This window comes from Euleptes europaea, chromosome 2, assembly GCF_029931775.1.
Source record: "Euleptes europaea isolate rEulEur1 chromosome 2, rEulEur1.hap1, whole genome shotgun sequence".
Lineage (NCBI taxonomy): Eukaryota > Metazoa > Chordata > Lepidosauria > Squamata > Sphaerodactylidae > Euleptes > Euleptes europaea.
Window position 1 is genome coordinate 53,664 of NC_079313.1, and position 20,987 is coordinate 74,650.

General features: G+C 51.5%; 2 protein-coding genes across 2 annotated transcripts; both read right to left on the reverse strand.

Annotated features, from left to right (window-relative positions):
* Positions 1 to 563: 563 nt before the first annotated feature.
* FAM32A (family with sequence similarity 32 member A) lies at positions 564 to 8,219 on the reverse strand. The gene is made up of 4 exons (XM_056843990.1): positions 8,143 to 8,219; positions 6,984 to 7,122; positions 6,760 to 6,813; positions 564 to 715 (listed from the first exon to the last, which is right to left on the reverse strand). The coding sequence occupies exons 1-4, from the start codon at positions 8,217 to 8,219 to the stop codon at positions 647 to 649; spliced, it is 339 nt and encodes a 112-aa protein (XP_056699968.1). The 3' UTR covers positions 564 to 646.
* Positions 8,220 to 11,508: 3,289 nt separating this feature from the next.
* RAB8A (RAB8A, member RAS oncogene family) lies at positions 11,509 to 18,996 on the reverse strand. Its single transcript, XM_056843988.1, has 8 exons — positions 18,872 to 18,996; positions 18,631 to 18,691; positions 18,406 to 18,466; positions 17,289 to 17,366; positions 15,891 to 15,980; positions 14,488 to 14,553; positions 12,440 to 12,490; positions 11,509 to 11,677 (listed from the first exon to the last, which is right to left on the reverse strand). Exons 1-8 carry the CDS (start codon positions 18,993 to 18,995, stop codon positions 11,585 to 11,587), a joined length of 624 nt encoding a protein of 207 aa, XP_056699966.1. The 5' UTR covers position 18,996; the 3' UTR covers positions 11,509 to 11,584.
* Positions 18,997 to 20,987: the final 1,991 nt, after the last annotated feature.

The following is a 20,987-nucleotide window of genomic DNA, read 5'->3' on the forward strand; positions in this document are numbered from 1 at the left end:
CCACTGGAACTCACACTATTCAAAGACACATTCCATATAAGAAGTATTCTCTGGAAGCTCTACATTACCTCTGCTAGAGACACTTCTTGTAAAACTTCCAAACAGAAGGAAAGCCTTGAGGAAGACAACCCAGCTGTACAAGAAACATGTCTCATGCAGGTTACTAGTTTGAAGCAATGTCCTGCTACCAGAAGAAAATGCATTTACCTGGAAATAAGAAACAGCCCAGAATGGCTTTATATGTCAGCAAAGGAAGTCTGTGCAAACTGCATGAATTATACCGAAACAGTTACCCTGAGGAAGAGAAAACAACAAAAGTGCCATGCAGCAAATGGGCTGAAGTTGAGACAAAGAACATTTATTTAATCTTCTCAAATTGCTCCCAAAAGCAGAATCTTTCAGCAAAAGCCAAACATTTTGCAGTTGGATACATTAAGAATGTAGCTACGAAGAGAGGGTTTGCTTCAGACGTATAAGTTACGCCATAGACTTTCCCACGTAGACCATAGCGGTTGTCTCTTTAAATATGAGATTATGCCATATAATCCAGAGCATGTGCAGCCAAAGAGAACATCCAGCCACAAACACATCAGCTGTCTTTTCTGAATCCTTTTACAACCTCCAGAAACCAGACAATGAAAGATCCTCATTTAGTCCAGCTGACTTTGGGGATGTCGTAATGCTCTGTCAGAGTGTCCAGATGCCTGTTAAAGTCCTACAATAGGGGAGAACACAAGAAGGAAAAACGAAGAGTAAAGAAGAACTGAGGGCCAGAGGATTTACTTTTCTAATAGACAGACCCCTTACTTTCCCAAGGGCACAGGGCTACTCTGCTTCAAATGCAGACTCTGCACTCGGCTGGCTCGTGCTGGCCACCTCCACCCTACTGTCCGGTTTGTTTCCAAATGCTACACTTCAGAAATTAATAACTTTAAAATGTAATTTTGAACAGGAAAGAAACTCATCCTGCAGAGTCCTAAACATCCTGGTGATGTAGAGTATGTTCCAACTTGCATTTCAGACCAGTGGCCAATCCAATCCAGCATCTTGTTTCACAAGGCAGCCAATCAGGTGCTGCTGGAAGGCCACATGAAGAGGAGTGACTGCTGGAAGGCCACATGAAGGGGAGTGGAAGCCAAAGGCCCCCTTTGTTTTGGTCCCCCAACACTGGCATTTACATGGCTTCTGCTTTTAATCATGGCGGTTCTATTTAGTTATTATGCCTAACAGCTATTGATGGATGCCTTTCAAGAATTTGTCTAATTCCCCTTTACAAGTTCACAAGGTTGGAAGAGACCACAAGGGCCATCCAGTCCAACCCTCTGCCATGCAGGATCCCACAATCAAAGCACTCCCGACAGATGGCCATCCAGCCTCTGCTTAAAGACCTCCAAAGACGGGGACTCCACCACCCTCCGAGGCAGCGCATTCCACCGCCGAACAGCCCTCACCGTCAGAAAGTTCTTCCTAATGTTTAGGTGGAATCGTTTTTCTCTTAGTTTAAATCCATTACTCCATGTCCTAGTCTCTGGAGCAACAGAGAACAAGCTAGTTCCCTCATCAACATGACATCCCTTCAAATATTTAAACATGGCTATCATGTCACCCCTTAACTTTCTCTTCACCAGACTAAACAAATCCAGCTCCTTAAGTCTCTCCTCATAGGGCATGTATTCCAGACCTTTGACCATTCTGGTCGCCCTCCTCTGGACACACTCCAACTTGTCAACATCCTTCTTAAATTGTGGAGCCCAAAACTGGACACAGTATTCCAAGTGAGGTCTGGCCAATGCAGAATACAGTGGTAGTATTACTTCCTTTGATCTAGACACAATACTCCTATTGATGCAGCCCAGAATTGCATTGGCCTTCTTAGCCGCCATATCACACTGTTGATTCATGTTCAGTTTGTGGTCCACTAAGACTCCCAGATCTCTTTCACATGTACTGTTGTCAAGCCAACTATCTCCCATCCTGTACCTGTGCCTTATGTTGTTTCTGCCTAGGTGAAGTACCTTGCACTTAAATTCATTAAGAGTAGCCAGGTATTCCCGTACTATCCCAGTGTCTATACTATGCTGTAATCGCTCTACTGCATCCTTTATTCCCAGGTTGAGCACTATTTCCCTTTTGGGAGAAGACTGAGTCAAAGAAGGTGTTAAGTAATTCTGCCTTTTCTACCTCCCCTGTTAATAATTCACTGTCCTCTCCAGGCAATGACCCCATCATTACCTTGATCTTCCTTTTGCTCTGGACATAACCCAAAAACCTTTTTTTATTGTTTTTAACTTCCCTGGCAAGCCGGAGCTCATTCTGCGCTTTAGCCTTCCTGACTTTCTCCCTGCATGTGCTGGCTACTTGTTTGAATTCCTCTTTGTTGATTTCCCCCTTTTTCCATTTTTTGTACATACCCTTTTTAAATCCTATCTCAACCAAAAGTTCTTTAGGCATCCACCCTGGTTTCTTCAAACCTCTACCATTTTTTCTCCTGATTGAAATTGCACCTTCAATATCTCACTTTTTAAAAATTCCCATCCTTCATTCACTCCCTTCTCTTTCAGTATTCTTACCCATGGGATCACACCCAGTAGTTCCTTAAATTTATTGAAATCAGCTTTCTTAAAGTCTAGAATGCGTGTCTGACTACTCCTTGCTTCTCCTTTCTGCTGTATAACAAACTCCAGGAGAATATGGTCACTCCCACCTAAGGATCCCACTCCTTCCACCCCATAAACTAGGTCATCATTATTGGTTAAGATCAGATCCAAAATGGCTGTTCCCCTTGTTGCTTCTTCCACTTTTTGGACAGTGAAGTTGTCTGCAAGGGAAGTGAGGAATTTGTTGGACCTTTTTGTCTTGGCAGAGTTTGTCTTCCAGCAGATGTCAGGATAATTGAAATCTCCCATTACTACTACATCTCTCTTTTTTGAATGCTTGGACTTCTGTTCCAGGAAGGCATCATCTAACTCTTCAGTCTGGCTTGGGGATCTATAATAGACCCCCACGATGACATCACTATTTTTCTCCCCCGTAATTTTTTCCCACATGCTTTCAAGCTGGCTTCCAGTGTTTAAGTCCTGGACCTCCTCACAGGTGTAGTCATCCCTAACGTATAATGCTACTCCTCCCCCCTTCCGATTTGGTCTATTTCTCCGAAATAGGTTATACCCTTCAAGTAATACATTCCAATCATAAGACTAGGTTTCCGTAATGCCTATTATATCATATTTGCTTTGTTCTGTTAAGAGTTCTAGTTCATCTTGCTTATTTCCCATGCTCCGTGCATTAGCGTAGAGACATCTTAGACCACGGGTCCTTCTTTTTGGCAGCTTGTTTAAAATTGTTTCCCTCCCATTGTTGAGTTTTTGAACTGTCTTTCCTTGCGTATGTACTACCCTCCTCAAATCCTTCATATCTATTTCTGCAGGTATTGTCCTCACGTGAGGCTTTAAATTTACGTCTCGCTCCCCCGGAAGATTTAAAGCCCTCATCAGGCTTGCAAGGCTCTGACACCAAACACAACCTGTGCTCCCAGTTCCTTCACCTTTTTACCCAGAACTGTATAATCCCTTTTAATACTTTCTGGGCTGGGCAGTATCGTTTGTTCCCACATGGATAAGCAGGAACAGATAATGATCTGTGGGCCTAACAAGTCTATCCAGACTTTCCGTCACATCCTGGATGCATGCTCCCGGCAGACAGCACACCTCTCGAGATGACAAGTCTGGTCGACACACTTTACCCTCTCCCCTTCTCAATAGGGAATCCCCATTAACTAACACGCACCTACTCCTACACCGGGGAGCAAAGGTTTGAGTCCTGTCATCCACGAGGACCTGAAAGATCAGACAGGACTAGGCGCTTAACCTTTGTTCCAATGGTCCACACTCAGCATGGGGAGGTTTTTAAACTGATTGCTAAGCAGCAGAGAAACAGAATGTCTCCTGACTTTCCTATTCCTATGGGTAACATTCTTCCACATGTTCTCCTCCTGAGGTGGGTCCCCCTCCCTACTCTGAGTTATATGGCCCTCCTCCTCCTCTTGCCCTTTCAAGAGGATTTCAAGAGTTCGGTCCATGAACTCCTCACCATCTTTTAAAATTTGCAGTGTGGATAAGCGTCCCTTTACTTTCTCCTCCAGCAGAGCCACCAACTTACTGCATGTGTAGTTGCAGTTACCCTCAGGTAGGAAAACAAACATTCCACAGACCTTGCACGTCACTGCCTCCGCTCCCTCATCAGCCATTCCACTTTGATTCATTGCAGACATGGTATGGTTTCTTGTACACTCCCCCAAAGATGACCCTACCAAAAGCCTCCCCAAACTCACTCTTAGGACAGTGATGGCGAACCTTTTAGAGACCGAGTGCCCAAACTGCAACCCAAAACCCACTTATTTATTGCAAAGTGCCAACACGGCAATTTAACCTGAATACTGAGGTTTTAGTTTAGAAAAAACAACTTCCCTGGACTCCCTGCTGGGCAGCGAGGAGTCCAGGGAAGGGGGCAGGGCCTTTGAACTGCTCCATGCTGCCTGCAAAAACTGCATTAGAACAAAAACTGCATTAGACCTAATATAGCTGGGAACCAGACATCCATAGTGGTACCTTCACATTCAGAGGCAGTCTACCAGTTGTGGGAGGGCTGTATTCTCCATTCTTGAGGAAGTCCTGGAGAGACCTAGCAGGCATTTGCTGGAATCAGGAAAGTTTTCAGGGAGGGACGGGAGGGAGGAAAAGGAAAGGAAGAAAGGAAGGAAGAGCTTTCTGGCCAGGGAAGGAAGGGGGCTTCTGGGCTGGTGAGTAGGGCGGCAGCCACCTCGTGCGCCAAGGAAAGGGGTTTTTGGTGGGGAAGGGGGCTTCTGGGCCAGCATGAGAGGCAGCTGCAGCCTCGCAAGCTGAGGAAAGGGGCTTCAGGCGGGGGGGGGAGAATGAGGCTTCTGGGCCAGCGCGCTGCCACCTTGCGCGCCCAGGAAAGGGGTTTTGAAGGGAGAGGGAAAAGGGGGCTGCAGGGCAGCTGCCTTGCGACCCAGGAAAAGGGTTTTTGCCCATGGAAGGCACCGAGGGAGAAAAGGAAGGGGGCTGGAGGGCCGGCTCGCGAGGCTGCAGCCGCCTCGTGCGCTCTTCAAAGGGTTTTTTGGCCGGGGAGGGGGGGAGGGAAAGGGAGAAGGGGGCTGGAGGGCGGCAGCCGCCTCGTGCGCCCTGCAAAGGGGTTTTGGCTGGGAGAGGGAGAAGGGGGCTGGAGGGCGGCAGCCGCTTCGTGCGCCCTGCAAAAGGGGTTTTGGCTGGGGGAGGGAGAGGGAGAAGGGGGCTGGAGGGCGGCAGCCGCCTCGTGCGCCCTGCAAAGGGGTTTTGGCCAGGGAGGGGGGGAGGGCGGGACGGAGGGAGAGAAGGGGGCTGGAGGACGGCAGCCACCTCGTGCGCCCTGCAAAGGGGTTTTGGCCAGGGAGGGGGGGAGGGCGGGACGGAGGGAGAGAAGGGGGCTGGAGGACGGCAGCCGCCTCGTGCGCCCTGCAAAAGGGTTTTTGGCTGGGGGAGGGGGAGGGAGGGGGCTGGAGGGCGGCAGCTGCCTCGTGCGCCCTGCACGGGGGTTTTTGGCTGGGGGAGGGGGAGGGAGGCTGGAAGACGGCAGCCGCCTCGTGCGCCCTGCAAAGGGGTTTTGGCCAGGGAGGGGGGGAGGGCGAGAGGGAGAGAAGGGGGCTGGAGGACGGCAGCCACCTCGTGTGCCCTGCAAAGGGTTTTTTGGCAGGGGGAGGGGGAGGCAGAAGGGGGCTGGAGGGCGGCAGCCGCCTCGTGCACCCCGCAAACGGGTTTTTGGCCGGGGAGGGGGGGAGGGGAAAGGCTGGGCGGTGGAGAGTGCAGGGAGGGGGCCCCGCCGCCCAGAAGAGCCTGCGTGCCAGCAGAGAGGGCGACGCGTGCCGGAGTCGGCACGCATGCCATAGGTTCGCCAACACGGTCTTAGGAACTCTGGGTCCTGCAAACTCTAGCCCAGGTGCCTCAGGTTCTGTCCCTGGCGAGAGAAGCCTTTTAATGAAGAGCTCTCAGTCCTACCCCAACTCAGTCCTACCCCTTTAAGCTAGTGGTCCTCAAATGGGTTTGTAGCAATGAATTCCAGTTACATTTTGAATGAAGAAAGACTTGCATTTGTCTAATCTGAATCTATTGCCCATCAACTTAGCTTGATACCCACAAGTTCTAGTATTATGGGAAGGAAGAAAAGTACTTGTATACTACAATGATCTCCAACACCATGGTCATTATGATCATCCTTCCCAAATTAACCAGCACCACAATATCGAGAGATATGGTGACTAATTCCATATGTAAAAAACGCCTGCACCATAGAACTCTACAAAGGCCTTACAACAGTGGTGTTCTTTTTTTCTCAGTCCTTAGCACATAATTTGCTTTCATTTCCACCATGACCTCTTTGCTGGACAGTCCAAGCTGGTTCAGACCCCATCAAAATATATTTAAAGTTATAATTTTTCCCTCCTAATGTGCAGTGTTACACTCACAGCGAATCTTGCTGGTCACCATGTTGCCCACTGACCCAGTCTGCAGAGATCTTTCTGGAGCCCTTCATAATCCACTGTATAGTTTGCACAATCTTAAAGAATCTGATGTAATCTATGCTGACAAACAGAACAGCACAACAACAGCACTGGGAGCTCCCTTAGACCTGCTGCCAGGTTGCCCCTCCCGTACCCAGATGTGGTCAGGCTGTTCCTCTCCTTGTGCTTTACAAGCAGCAACTCACCTCTACTCTCTGTTTGTGGGTTTTGGAGGCTTTCTTCAAAATCCGTTCCATTTGCTACAGGACAAAAAAGATTTCCAGTTACGTCTATTTCTTCAAGGCCTGTGCTGACCAAAGCTCACATTCCACACCTCCAGGCCAAAAGAGGCGTGGAACGGTCTTGTTAGTTCCATCCACCACCCCACCTGGCCACTGCCACCTCTTCCCAAAAACCTCTCCATACCTACCCGCTTCTCCTGCATCTTCTCATAGGCCAGCTGTGCTGGAGTCCGCTTGTCCAGAGTTCGCTTCTTCTCCTCCTCCTGGTTTTTGCTGCTCACAGTCTGGTCCACGATTTTGCTTTTATCTTTGTCTTTTTTCTTCTTCCTGCAAAAGGAGAGGCATGATTACATCCGCTAGGCAAATCAAACCCTGTGCCATTTGTGCTCCAGCCTGCAGAAACAGAAAGCCAGGAACAAATGGCCCCCTGCTTTTCTCTAAAAAGCACAAGTCATTTCATCGGATGCTGGATCTGGGCTGGGGAGAGATGAGTGATGGCAGTTTGACTGATCACAGCTAAAGCCAGACTACTGTAAGGCTGCCTTTGAAAACAGTTCAGAAACTACCATGGGTCCAGAATGAGGTAGCCAGCCTACCTACAGGGGTTGGTTACAGAGATGGCATCACACCTGTGCTGAAAGATCTGAACTGCATCTATTTCCAACCACAATTCAAAGTGCAATTCCTTACCTTTATGGCCCTAAACACCTTGGAGCCAGGGTAGAATCATAGAGTTGGAAGGGACCACCAGGGTCATGAAGTCCAACCCCCTGCAGAATTCAGGAAATTCACAACTACCTCCCCCCACACCCCTAGTGACCAGAAGATGGCCAAGATGCTAGGGTACCTGAAGGACGGCCTCCTCCCATACTATCCAGCCAGGCAGTTAGGATCTGCCTCCCTAGCCCTGCTCTCTGTGCCCTCCCCTTCAGAGGTGAGACAGGTGTCAACTAGAGACCGAGCATTTTCAGCAAGGCGGCAGCTGCTGCTCGGGGAGGGGCGGGGCGGGGGGCACACGGAGGCCGCCGCCGATATCCAGCCCCCCATTCCCCCCTCCTTCTTACGGGGTTCGTTGTCCGTCTGCGCCGTCTCAGCCCGCCGCGCGCGCGCCCGCTCTCTCTCTCTCGCCTCCCCCCTCCCTCCAGCCCGCGGCACGGGGGGGGGGGAAGAGGAGGAGGAGCCGGGGCTGCTGCCGCTGCTGCCAGGGCCGAGCGTGGCCAGGCCCGGGTCCCAGCCTCGGCTCCGGAGCCCCTTCTGCCCGGCCCTGCAGGCGGGGCGAGGCCGCCCCAAAGACGCCGGGGGGGGGAGGGGGGCCGCGGCGGCCGCACCACCCACCCACCCACCCACCTCTTTCCTGCCGCGGCCACGCCGGCGCCGCTCTTCAGGCGCAGGGGGCCTTTCTGCACCGCCTCGTACTCCGCCATGGCCGCACTTCCGCTTCCCTCCCGCTATGCAAGTGCTTCCAGGTCGGCGCAGGGGGGTGACCAATAGGAGCCACGAAGCAAAGCAAGAACCGGAAGGAGGGGCAAAGGCACCCACAAAGACTTCCGGGCGCGAAAGCAGACGGGCCCCGCTAGGGTTGCCGGGCCCCTCTTCGCCACCGGCGGGAGGTTTTTGGGGCGGAGTCTGAGGGGGGCGGGGCTTCAGCGCCATAGAGTCTAATTGCCCGAGAGGCCCTTTTCTCCAGGTGGGCTTGATCTCTATCGGCTGGAGATCCGTTGTAATAGCAGGAGATTTCCAGCCACCACCTGGAGGTTGGCAACCCGAGGCCCCGCTGGCGAACGACTTGGGCCGGTGCAGCCGGGGGGGGGGGGAGGCCGGTCTGCCCCAGGCGGGGCCCGTTGGGCGGGGCTGCGCCGGCGACCGGGGTGGGTGGGAGAGCGTCCCGCGAGAGGACGGCCGGGCCGGGCCGAAGCGTCGCTGGGCGGCGGCAGCCTGCGGGAGTCGTGGTTCTGCAGCCGCCCCCCGCCCCCCCCCGGGCCAGCCTCTGGATCCGGCAGTGGGGGGGGCGGGGGCGCGAGATCTATTTTCCCTCCAGGGGAGAGGGCGGGGGGGCGGGGGGGGGCTGGCTGGCAGAGTCGGGCCCCGTCCGGTTCAGTTCAGCGCTTGGGCAGAACAGGCGGAAGGGGCAGCCGGGAGGCCCTCCTGTCCTTTACACCTGGTTGGGAGACCGGCCCCGTCTGGGATCCAGCACACCTGGGGATCTAGGTCCTCTGCCCCCCCCCCCAGCTGCTCCTTTAGGGCCATTTGGATGCAGCGGTCCGCAAATGAGATGGGGCAGGATGCCAAGCGTTTGAGAACTCTTATGCTGGTTGCCTGTAGATCGTGGTGGGCGGCCGTGTTAGTCTGTCAATAGCAGTTGAGACAGCAGGGTAGACTTCCCCTGACTATGGAAGATCCACTGATTTAGCAATTTGCAATAATCTCTTTTCCTTTCTGTAAAATGTATTGAAATGTATTAGGGCAGCCAGGGAATAGCTTGTTGCTGGGCAGAATATCTCTGTATGTCTGTGTGCTAAGGAATTGGGGCAAGAGTCATGGAGGGTTACAGTAAACCATAACAAGAACTGGGTGAAACTGTTACTCTACTGCCGCCTCGATGTCTGGAGTGCTATCAGATTTACCCTGAATGTTGATGGGTTGTCATATCTTGAATTTGGATAAATATCCCTTCCTCAGTACAATCGGGGCTCAGAGATTTTTACTCGGTACAGTGCTCTGGGTAGCAGCTGCTCCAAATAAATAACTGTTTTCTTGTAAACAACGGTTTTGGGTCTCCTCCTCCTCCACGAACCATTTTACCATATCACAGTAGTCAAGAGCAAGAGTCCAGGAGCACCTTCAAGACTAGCAAAATTTCTGGCAGGGTAGGAGCTTTCACGAGCCACAGTATCTGGAGAGGTGAGCTGTGGCTCACGGAAGTTCATACCTTGCCAGACGTTTTGTTAGTCTTTAAGGTGCTCCTGGACTCTTGCTCTTTTCTGCCGGTTGCCAGTGTTTTGATGTTGTTCAAATTGTTGCTCGCTAGCTGATGAGCTTTGTCTTGTCAGCTTCCCCCTTTTCTGGATCCAACCCAAATCCCCAGTTTGACACATGGGTGCCTTTCCCTAGTAAGCTCTTGAGGAGCTACAGAAATACTTTTCACACGTGGTTCCTTGTTGTTGCACCATTGACTAGCAAAAGACTGGTGCTTCTCAAACCCTCCCCCAGATCTGAACACTTGTGTGGAAGAGACCTTTGGTCCTCTGGCTATGTTGCCTCTGCTGAGCACTGTGTCTAGATTGATTGCAGGCAAGAACTCAAGACCTGCACATGAAGATCTTCCTGGAGAACCTTCATTCCACAAGTCCCTCCTGGTCACACCCTGGTGCTCCTTCCCACAAAGCTGCTGTGTTCTCTCACTAGATGTGTTTCATGTACAGGCAGAGGCAGTGTGATGTGTGTACTTTAACATGTGCTGGTTAGCTGTCTCTGCCTGTCTTGGGGCCATCAGCAGAATGCTCTTCTGTAATTGGTAGCTTGTGGGGGAGACTCTGGTATAATTGCTATGTCCTCTGCACCTTATTGGGGGGTGTTTCTGTTGCAAATTTCCCCTCTACAAAGCAGGCATGGGATAGTGACTAGGAGCGCTGCTGCCACACCAAGGCCTTACAATTGGGCCGCTTGTTTGTTACCGTGAAATTGTTCAGTGGGTTTGAGTTTGTTTTGGTAAACAAGGGGAACAGTGAACTAGAATCCATACGCAAGAGCAGACAAGAGCTGACAAAAACCTAGATTCTGAGTGCTTTTAAATTTCAACTGTTGGGTGGTTCAGAGAATTCCAGCCACTGGGGACATATTTTAACATCTCTTGCCTAGTCAAGTCTCAAAATTGGTAGGCTTTGGAAAGACAACCTCTCATGTTGATCAGAACATCTCATCAGGCAGAGAAGGCAAACTCACGAGATGCAAGCCCAGCAAGAGAGACTGTCGTCTCTATTTAGTACATAAGGCCAGGGCCATACAAATGTTCACGGCATGCAAGCAAACAACAAGAAAAGTCACCAGCTCTAAGCCCACACACTCTTTAGTTCCAGCAATATCCACCCAAACAAGAGGCTTTTCCATTATAAGGTGCTAAAGCAACTCATCCGCTGAGCACATGACAGCACACTTAAGTTTCTCTAAAAAAATAGATTTATTTCTGTATTGAGGCATTGTGCAACTTCTATCACGGGAATGTCTAGAAGAACTGGCAAGAGCACACCAGGAGTAGACAAAGGTGCCTTTTTTGTGCAAGGGAAAAGTGAGCCTTGTGGCCCCCTGAAATGAAGGCTATTTTTTAAAAAAAAAAAAACTGCTTGTAGCTGACTGTACAATTAAGCTCCGTAAACCGAGTGACCCACACCCTTAGAACAGCCTGGGAGTTCTGGGGAAAATCATTTAGAATTATCTTGATCATAACTTACTATTTCTAGTAGGCTCAATAGAGTTAACAGAACATGTCCCCAAGAGAGAGAGAGAGAGAACCCTATCAAGAAACTTCCTTGCAGTGATATTTTGCTATACATCTCTTTCCCCAAGCCCCAGCACGTTTTCCACCAGTCAGAAGCAATGAGAAGACAGCCCACTTCTCTAGCACACAAGAGTCAGTCATGAAAGGAAACTGCTTTCTCAGTCTCCTCCTAATAGGCACAGGGTGGGTTGCAGGGGGTCAGATCCAGAGACAGAGAGAAAGAGGAAGCCCCTGCAAGCAAGAACAGTCCAGGTAGTCGAGTCAGTCCAGGTAGCCATGCTATGGCTGCACCCCTCAGAGTAGGGCACATCGGAAAATGCTGCTTTTCTTCTGTAGCTCCGGGCTGATCTTTACACCCTGGCTGCAGCCTTGGGGGCTGTTGCCTTCCTAAACAGGCAAACAAATGACTGAAATTAGGGAAGGGACTGTGGCTCAGTGGTAGAGCATCTGCTTGGCATGTGGAAGATCCCAGGTTCAATCCCCAGCATCTCCAGTGGAAAGGATCAGGCGGTAGGCGATGTGAAAGACCTGTGCCTGAGACCCCGGAGAACCGCTGCCTGTCTAAGTAGACAATAGTGAGCAGGATGGACTAAGGTTCTGATTCAGTATGAGGTGGCTTCATGTGTTACTGGAAAGTACACACAAGAATCTCATCTTGTTTTTCCCTGCAGCATATGGCTTAGCTTGCTTCCTCAAGTCAGCCTATTGTCTTACTGCAACATACTGTGCTCTGGATTTTGGGTGCACATATGCACCCTAACCAACTCCACAATTTATCACATATTCAGAGCTGCTCCAGCCAACTTCTGCTAGTGAATCCACCTATTGTTGTGCCTTGGAAGAGGTCAAGGGACCTGCTTCTCACTTCTAAACTGGACTCCTGCAAGGCATTCAAGGAGTCTCTTACTTCTCAGAACTGCATAAGTTCCCAGGCTCAGTTCCCTGCATCTTTAGTTGAAAGGTCTCAAGCAGCAGGTGCAGGGAAAGAACCTGCTCAGCCCGAGACCCTACAGAGTCGTCAGTCAGAGCTGGCAGTACTGGCCTACACAGGCCAAGCGTCTGACCTGGTATAAGGCAACTTCACATGTTCATGTGGGGCAAGGATAATCTTTCTGTAAAAGGGGGCTTCACTGCAGGTAGCAAACTCACCAGTTTCTTGTCCATCTTTGCTTTGATGTCTCTTGCAAGAGTAAAAAATGCCTAAAATTAAAAAAAAAACATTAACATGCTAAGAGGATAGAAAAATGCTCTTCTGCTAAGGGCTCTCTCCCCCATTCCTGCAGACCTATCCCGTATCTTCTGCAAGCTGGCCTAGGGCACGTGCACAAACAAATCAAGAAGCAAGGTCCTTTTGTCAGTCCCCAAATGGATCTGCTGTCATGCCAATACACAACCCTTATCTGTAGGGCAGATCCACAGACCTCTGAAGATCATAGAAGCGCAAGAGCAGGCGATCAGTAAAGGATGTTGGTACCACACTGGGTACAACTTTCCTTGCTGCACACTAAGGATCTGAGCAGGTTTTGGATCACTGAAGAAGTGAGCTGTGACTCAAGAAAGTTCATACCCTGCCAGAAATTCTGCTTGTTTTTAAGGTGCTGGTGGACTCTTGCTCTTTTCTACTGCTAGACAGACAGACTAACACGGCTACCCATCGCGAACTTCCACTATTACACAGAGAAGAATTCTGGGTTTATACTTTGAATGCTACTCAGCCATTGGGATTGAATGACAAGGTCGGCTATGAATGGCTTTGCAACCTCACTATTCATTTTTAAGAGGTCACCTGCCTTGATAAAGGACATATCTTTAAAAAAAAATTGTCAGAACTCGACACCATCATAGTGGGAACAAATGTGCTGTCAATCATCCACAAGTTTCCAAAGCCGACTAAGTGTTGGTTTTGATAGACCATGAGTCCCTCTAGCTATTACTCTTCTGACTTGCATCAGCTCTCTTGGGCAGAAGAAGGATGTTGCCAATGCCCTGCCCTCTGAGATCCTTTACATGGAGATGCCAAGGACTGAACCTGTGTCCATCTGCATGCCTAGCAGATGCTCTGAGCCAAACACTGAGGCTCTCTAGGTTCTGAAATACTGATGAATCTCTGGCTGCATACACACACACTTCTAAATATCAGTCTTTCAAATATTTAGATGAACATGACTTATTCTTCAATTGCCTTAGCAATGTACACAACCCACTACCCCGGGGAATCCAAGGAGAAGCCCTAGTAGAAGCTGCCCATTACAGTCCTCAGGGTCCAAAAACAATTGATCACAATGAACTTGCCAGTTCCCGCTTTTAAATAGATCCCACATTCCCACGTGCAATGCTCAGCCAGCATCGGGATGTTCAAGCACTTTTATATGTTGTAGGGACTGGAGAAGCTTGGTATCTACATTGGCTTTTGGCAAAGGTCTTCTGAGCGCAGTCAAATGACTACTCTCCAGTTATGAAGCTCAAAGACATGGGACGGAAGACACCTGGATGTGACAGGGAGCCTCCAACCACTCGTTGCCAGAAAACATACAAAGGTGATACCCATCTTAGGCAAATAAGCAGGGAAGTGAGGTTACCCCTAACCATCTGTCCCCCAACCCATCTGCTGGCCAATGGTGCCCTCAGGGGCAGTCCCCACACTGCCCTTCCATGCCGCACTTAGTGCCCTGGGGTACAGAGAGTACAAACCAAAGAGAAGGAACATTGAACATGAGGCTGCAGGATGGTGCAAGCAGCACGGTCTCAACACTGACCTGCACTAGGGTGAGAACGGCATTTTTTTAAATGACTGGTAACCTCCAGGCACCAATGAAGAAAGGCTAGCAAACAAAGCTGCCCAAATACACAGATTTGCTTGTCAAATTGGGGGAGGGGGTCTCTGCTTCCCTTCCAAGCAGCTAGACATTCACACACTGCTCTCTGTGCTAATGGGCTGGACCCAACTGTTCTAGTCTGCTGGGGATGACCCCCTCCTCTGGCCATGGGCAAGAGCCTCCCACTTCAGGGGAAGATTCCTCGCTCCAGAGGAAAGCACCGCTGTCAGTGGAGTCGGCCTGTGGGAGCCCAACCCGCTGCCCAGAAAGCTGACATGAGCTGGATGTCAAACGTGTGGTTGGGCCTCCTTTTGGCAAGAAAAGACCGGTGGTTCACTGTCGGAGGACGCCTCAGCACGAGGACAAGAGGTCAACACTTACGTTCTCTATATTAATGTTTGCCTTTGCGCTGGTCTCCATGAACTTAATTCCAAAACTAAGGGCCAGCTGAACAAAAAGAAGGAGAGATCACAGGTCAATTACACAGCCACAGTTGGGGGGAGGGGGCCTGGTCACAAACGTGGAGATGCCCTGCCCTGCCATGGTCTTTGGCAAAGCAGCTGCCCACCGAGGGAGAAACTCTGACTCCGCAGCAATTCAAAGCCACGCCCACGTCCCAATCTTCTGAATGGGCGTCCTGAGAAAAGGTATGATGTGGGCTGTGTTTCGTTTTAGGATTGTCCTAATTATGCCCCATAATTAGACTCTGTGAAGAAAAATGCCTTTCACAGAAGTTGCTCCTGCGCTTGTAGCAAAGCCCACATTTCTACAAAGGCCTCCGAGGAGCAGAAGGAACAAATTAAGCCTGATTCTGGGAATGTGCCCCCGAGTATCTTTTTCTTTTTCCTTACAAAGGCCTTAATTCAGAAGGGGGGATAGAGGCGACATGGTATCAGATCTCAGAAGATAAGCAGGGTCAGTCCTTGGAAGGGAGACCACCAAGGCAGACTTTGCAGAGGAAGGCAATGGCAAACCTCCTCTGATTAATCCCTTGCCTTAAAAAGCCCCTTGATGGGGCTGCCGTAAGTCATCTGCAACCTGACGGCACTTGACATACACAATTCAGAGGGGGGCTGATTGAAAACAGCTTGAAAATGCAAGCGAGTCAGTTTGTTGTAGTGGCTAGAGGGATGGACTAGGATCTGGGAGAGCCAGGTTCGAATCCCCACTCGGCCATGGAAGCTGGCTTGGTGACCTTGGCCCAGTTGTACTCTCTCAGTCTAAACTACTTCACAGAGTTGTTGTGAGGATAAAATCAAAGAGAGGAGAATTATTTCAGCTGCCCCAGGGTCTCAATCTGATCCACCTGCTTTTAAAAAAGATGCCCCTTCAAGAAACTCCTGGCGTCATAGCTGGTTTAGGCATAACAAACAGAAGAAAAGAAATCCATTTCGGTCTCCTAAAGAGTGGCCAGACCAGGCAACTTTTTCCCCCTGCCCCGGGAAAGATTTCTTGCTCTATCTTGCTGGATGATCTCTTCTCCCCCACCCACACACACACTGGGATCTCTTACTAGTGCACGCACATCGGAGATGCCCTCACATAGCCAGGCCCTCAAAAGACAAGAAAACATACCAGAGGCACCAGCAATGATGGTTCCTTTTCTCACTGCTCATGCACCACAGAAAGCAAGGAAACAGGGTTGCTCCCACCATCCCCTCCTCAAAGACAAACAGGACAAGCAGTGCCACAGAGGTCTAGGTGATCAGTCGGTTTATTGCATGTGACGTGACCACCCCAGTCTCCAAATGCCACCGAAGATCAGCCCCCCAGGTCACCCTCACCTTCTCTCCTTGCTCCCTGGACACTTGCCGCTTCTGGTTCATATCGCATTTGTTTCCAAGGATCATTTTTTCTACATCTGGGGAAGCGTGCTAGGAAGAAAAAGAAGACACGTACATGATGAGAAAGCAACCCAGGCTGCAGCCTGTACTCAGTTTGGCTTCTCAAGCAGGAACTCTTGTTGTTTGCCAGCCAAGAAAAATCACATATAACCTCTGGCTGCCCCAAGACTTTGCAGGAATGCCCAATAAGGGAAATGTCCACTGCATTTCAATCAAATAATGGCACCAATTCAGAATTTATTTAAAACATTTATTAGCCACCTTTCTTCCTTCAAGAATTCAAGGCGGCTTACATTATAAATAAAACAATTATTAAAACTCAATCAAAACAATATAAATAAAACCACAATGATAAAAATCCATAAAGTCACAAAAACTCCTGTTAGGACTGCCAATTGAAAAATGTCAATTAGGACTGCCGATAAATCAAAATTAAATCAGTCAAACCCAGTTCTAAATAAAACTGTCTTCATCTGCCTCCTGAAGATCAACAAGCCAGGGAACCCTTCCTGGGGAGTTTGTTCCATAATTGTGGGGGGGCTGGCACAACAGCCACTCCCTCCATTCTGAGACACTCGGAACAGTAAAGGCAGGGAGAAGTCTCATCTACAACGCGTGCATGGTTTAACATACGCACATCAGAAGAGCCCTGCTGGATCCAACCAGAGAGCATCATCCAGCCCTCCAGCATCCAACCAGTTTCCCCGGAAGGCCACACAAACAGGGCACACAGAGGCTGAGGCCCTTTCCCCCCCCCCCCGATGCTGCCTCCCAGCTAGGGTTGCCAGAGTACAGATAGGGCCTGGAGTTCTCCTGGAATTACAACTGCTCTCCAGGCTACAGAAATCAGTTACCTTGGAGAAAATGAACATCAGAAGAGCCCTGCTGAATCAGACTACTAAGAGTCCATCTAGTCCAGCTTCCTGTCTCACAGAGCGGCCAATCAGTGGCCCTGGAGGGCCAAAGAAATACTGCACAGAGGCTGACCCCTTCCCCGGTGTTGCCTCCGAGCACTGGTATTCAGACGTTTACTGCCTCTGAACATGGACGTTCCCTTTAGTCACCATGGCTAGTAGCTACGAATAGTCCTATCCTCCATGTATCTGTATAACCCCCTTTTATTAGGTAAAACGTTTAAAGCAACAGAAGCTAGAGGGAAGGGGTCCTCAGCTAGATCGCACAGAGTCTAGGCATGATGGAGGGATGCCTGATGCCCGTTCCCACGTCTCCCATGGCCTCAGCAATCCAGGCCCCCACATTCTGTCTGGGGGGACTGAGTGAGAGTGTGAATGGCAAACCGGGCGTTTTAAAAACAGAGGACACTGTATGGGAACTTACCTCTTCAATATTCCTGACCCAGTTACGAATATTTTCAAAGGATTTCTCATTAGTGATATCATATACCAGCATGATACCCTAAAAAGAAGAGAAACAAACAAAAAAGGCCAAATTCAGAGTTGCTTTTCCAATTCTTTAAGGATCTGATAAAGGATGTCCATGTGGCAATAGAGATGGCTTAACAAAAAGGAGCAGGGAAACTTTCTTCAGCAGCAGCAGCACTGCAGAGAGGAAGGAAATCTAGCTGACAGAGCAAGGAAGCCCCGAGTTGTACTAGGATAATTTAACATACGTTGCATGGAACTGGCTTCAAAGGAGACTCAGAAACGCCATGTGGTTCAGAATGCAGTGCTTGTTGTTGTTGTTGTTGTTGTTGTCCAGGCCAATCACAGGAACGTGCCATAGTGAACACACGTGACCCGCCTGTGTCGAACGGTCCTCACTGGCTGTTGCCTTCTTCCTGGCAGTTTGGGTCACGGGTTCCAATTTTATGGGGCCCCATTTCCCCCCCACTGAAAACAATGAAGAATGGGTGGGGCACCTTCTTTGAGGGCCCATAACATTGGACCAGACCCAACCTTCACCAAACTTGGGGGGTTATTCTAAGGAGAGTCACCTGAAGCTACACTGCAAACGTAGTGGCTCTGTCTTAACAAAACTGCCCCCCAGAGCCCCACAAAGGTTTCCTACAGGGTTTAATAGGGTATTCAGAAAAATGGGGATTTGGCTTTTTTTCAGATTTTGTGGAAAATTTCGTAACTATTAAAACCGAACCTGAAAAATACCGGGGGGGGGGAGGGGAGGGAATTTGGCACACACCCCTGGCTGCCAGTCCCCAGGCGGGGCTTGGAGATGTGGCAGGGCCGCTCATCTCCAGGCCACAGAGCTCAGCTGCCCCGGAGAGAACGGCCGCTTGGGGGGCGGGGAGGGCTCTATGGCGCCCCTCGCCCTCCCCTCTGCCCCCAAACCCCTGGACCCCACCCCCCCAGCAGAGACCCTCCAGGGGCGTCCCCTCTCCCCCCCCCTCCTGCTCAGGGCCGCCCCCTCCGCCGCCCAGCAGCTGAGGAGGCTCCGGGCGGGCTGGAGGGTGGTCCGGGCGAGCCCCGGCCCGGCTCACCATGGCCCCTCGGTAGTAGGCCGTCGTGATGGTCCGGAAGCGCTCCTGCCCGGCCGTGTCCCTGCAAGGAAGAGGTCGCGCGTCAGGCGGCCGTCCGCAGGCTGCCCCGTGGGGGGGGGCGGTGGGGGGGGGACGGCGGGAGCCCCCCTCCCTCTCCCTCCCCCCCTCCCTCTCCCCCTCCCTCCCCCCCTCCCTCTCCCCCTCCCTCTCCCCCTCCCTCCTTGCCAGATCTGCAGCTTGATCTTCTTGCCGTCCAGCTCGACGGTGCGGATCTTGAAGTCGATGCCTGCAGAAGGAAAGGGAAAGGGAGGCCGGCCTCAGCCCGGGAGCTCCACCGGTTGGGCCGCCGCCTGCCCGGGCTGAGCCGAAGAGATCCCGCCCCTCCCCCCTCCCCCCCACGGAGCGGGGAGGGGGCGCGGTCGCCATGGCGACGGGAGGGGGGTCGGGGGGGCGCGCGCGCGCGCACCGATGGTGGAGATGAAGGTGGCGTTGAAGGCGTCCTCGCTGAAGCGGAAGAGCGCGCACGTCTTGCCCACCCCGGAGTCGCCGATCAGCAGCAGCTTGAACAGGTAGTCGTAGCTCTTCGCCATGTTCCCCCCTCGCCGCCGGGCCCGCCTCCGCCCGCCTCCCACGGGCCCGCGCGCCCGTCCGTCCCCGCGGCGCCGCGCCCGGATTGGGCCGCCACGCCCCGCGGCCACGCCCCCGCCGCCAAGCAGGAAGCGCCAGCCCCGGAAGCCCCCATTGGCTGGCGGCCGCCCAGGGGGCGTGGCGCCGCGCCTCGCGATTGGCCGGCTTCGGAGAGCGGGCGCGGCAGGGAGGGAAACGTCACCGCGCCCGGCGGGAAAAGCCTCCCTGGCCGGGCGGGCCTCCTGCCCCACGCGGTTGTGCGGAGGGGCAGCGGAGGAAGCGCCTGGAGCAGGGCCGCCGCCGCCACGAGGGGAACCGGGCGGCCGCCTCGGGCGCAGCGCTGGCCGGCGGGGGCCCCCGTTTTCAACAGATTCGTTGCTTGGAAAAAAATGCAGCTGACAGACAACCCCCCCCTCTCTCTCTATATATATGTGTGTGTGTGTGTATAGATATGTATTTATTTATTTATTTTAAAATAAGTACAACAAGTGCTACGGAATATAATTAATTGTAACGTCTTATAAAAACTTTTCCAGGAAGGACGGCATCCGGCTTCTGCTTTTTCGACATCTGCTTTTTGAAAATGGGTTCGCAATGGCGGGGGGGGGAAGGGGGCACAAGTGGGCTAAGCCCCCTGCCTGGGGGCACAGACAAGACTTTGGCCCCCGGGCCCTGAGCCTTTTGAGCAGATCGCCTGTGCGGGACGACCCCCCCCCTCCCCCGGCAGCTGGACTCCGTGGGTGGGCTGCGGCAAAGCTCTCCCTCTAGCCCCCCCCCCCCAGCATCCGAAGGGGACAGAGGCTGCAGCAGCAGCTGGTGCTGCTGCCAGGCCGGACCAGAACACCCCCCGACTGGCCCCACCCTTTTGAAAAACAACTGGCGACAACACTGGGACTCGATGGCGGGGTGAGGCGACCGGCCAACAGAAGCTACTGGGAAGGGACACCAAACAGGCAAAAGGTCCGAGCCTTCAGAAAGCGTGACTGGCAGCTGCGGGCACTTGGGGGGGAGGGGGGTCCCCCAGTGCTGATCATTCTGTTCTCTGAAGACAGGGTGTCCTGGTTGCTTTTGGCTTCGTTTTCTTCACAATTTGGGGTGGGGGGAGACGAGGCTGGGCACTGTGGTTGGGCAACACATACCCACCCTCAACAACATCCAAAGAGTGAAAACAGACCGTGTGTTTTCTAACTCGGTGCTTACTGATGTACAAAATGCTAACATGTTCTTAAGTGTCTGAAAATAATTTTCTGCATATATGGTCCATCTTTATCAGCAACATTTGTGCAAATAATATATATGATCTGGCCCTGAGTTAAGGTGGACCAAGTGAGCTTTTGGGGATCTGGTCTTCCTCTCTTCATTCTGGAGGTCAGAGGCAAGAGAGTGGTCCCAAAGCCAATAGAAGATGATCCCATATTAAGAACAGCTGTGGCATCATAGACAGAAAGGGGCAGCTAGCTGTTAAGACTGCTTTACAATGCTGTAACGGCAAGAACAGCCCCATCCTACCTGCAATTGTATGTAGAACTGCCAGTAAAACAAGAATCCAGCTTTTTCCTGCCTGTGGTTACACATGCGTAGTACTAGCCATCAGAATAGTAGTAGCTATGTTCACCTGAATCCCACCACTGACACTAATTATTGTATTTGGACCAGGGTGTAAATATAAAGATGGGAGTCACACCACAGAGTCCTGATCTCCCCCCCCCCTCCTTCCACCTGCTGTTCTGGCCACTCTTCAGAAGCAGAGCACCAGCCTGCTCAGTTTTAGGCCAGAACTACCACACGGGGATCATACTAGTACATGACATGTTAAGAAGAGGTATCATTCAATTTGGGCCTCAGAACCAGAACAATTTAAGTAGGGGGGAGAGCACAAGAAAGAAATATTTGGTCCCTTATTTGCTCTTTCCATGATTTAAAGAGAGAGAGAGAGAGAGAAAGGAGGCAGGAAC

Coding starts and splice junctions, on each gene's coding strand:
- FAM32A (XM_056843990.1), bottom strand. CDS start 8,219: ATGGCGGAGTACGAGGCGGTGCAGAAAGGCCCCCTGCGCCTGAAGAGC. Junction 7,123..8,142: donor GTGGCCGCGGCAGGAAAGAG/GTGGGTGGGTGG, acceptor CTCCTTTTGCAG/GAAGAAGAAAAAAGACAAAG. Junction 716..6,759: donor CCCACAAACAGAGAGTAGAG/GTGAGTTGCTGC, acceptor CCCCTATTGTAG/GACTTTAACAGGCATCTGGA.
- RAB8A (XM_056843988.1), bottom strand. CDS start 18,995: ATGGCGAAGAGCTACGACTACCTGTTCAAGCTGCTGCTGATCGGCGAC. Junction 12,491..14,487: donor CAAACATTAATATAGAGAAC/GTAAGTGTTGAC, acceptor TTTTAATTTTAG/GCATTTTTTACTCTTGCAAG. Junction 11,678..12,439: donor CAAAGATGGACAAGAAACTG/GTGAGTTTGCTA, acceptor TTGCCTGTTTAG/GAAGGCAACAGCCCCCAAGG.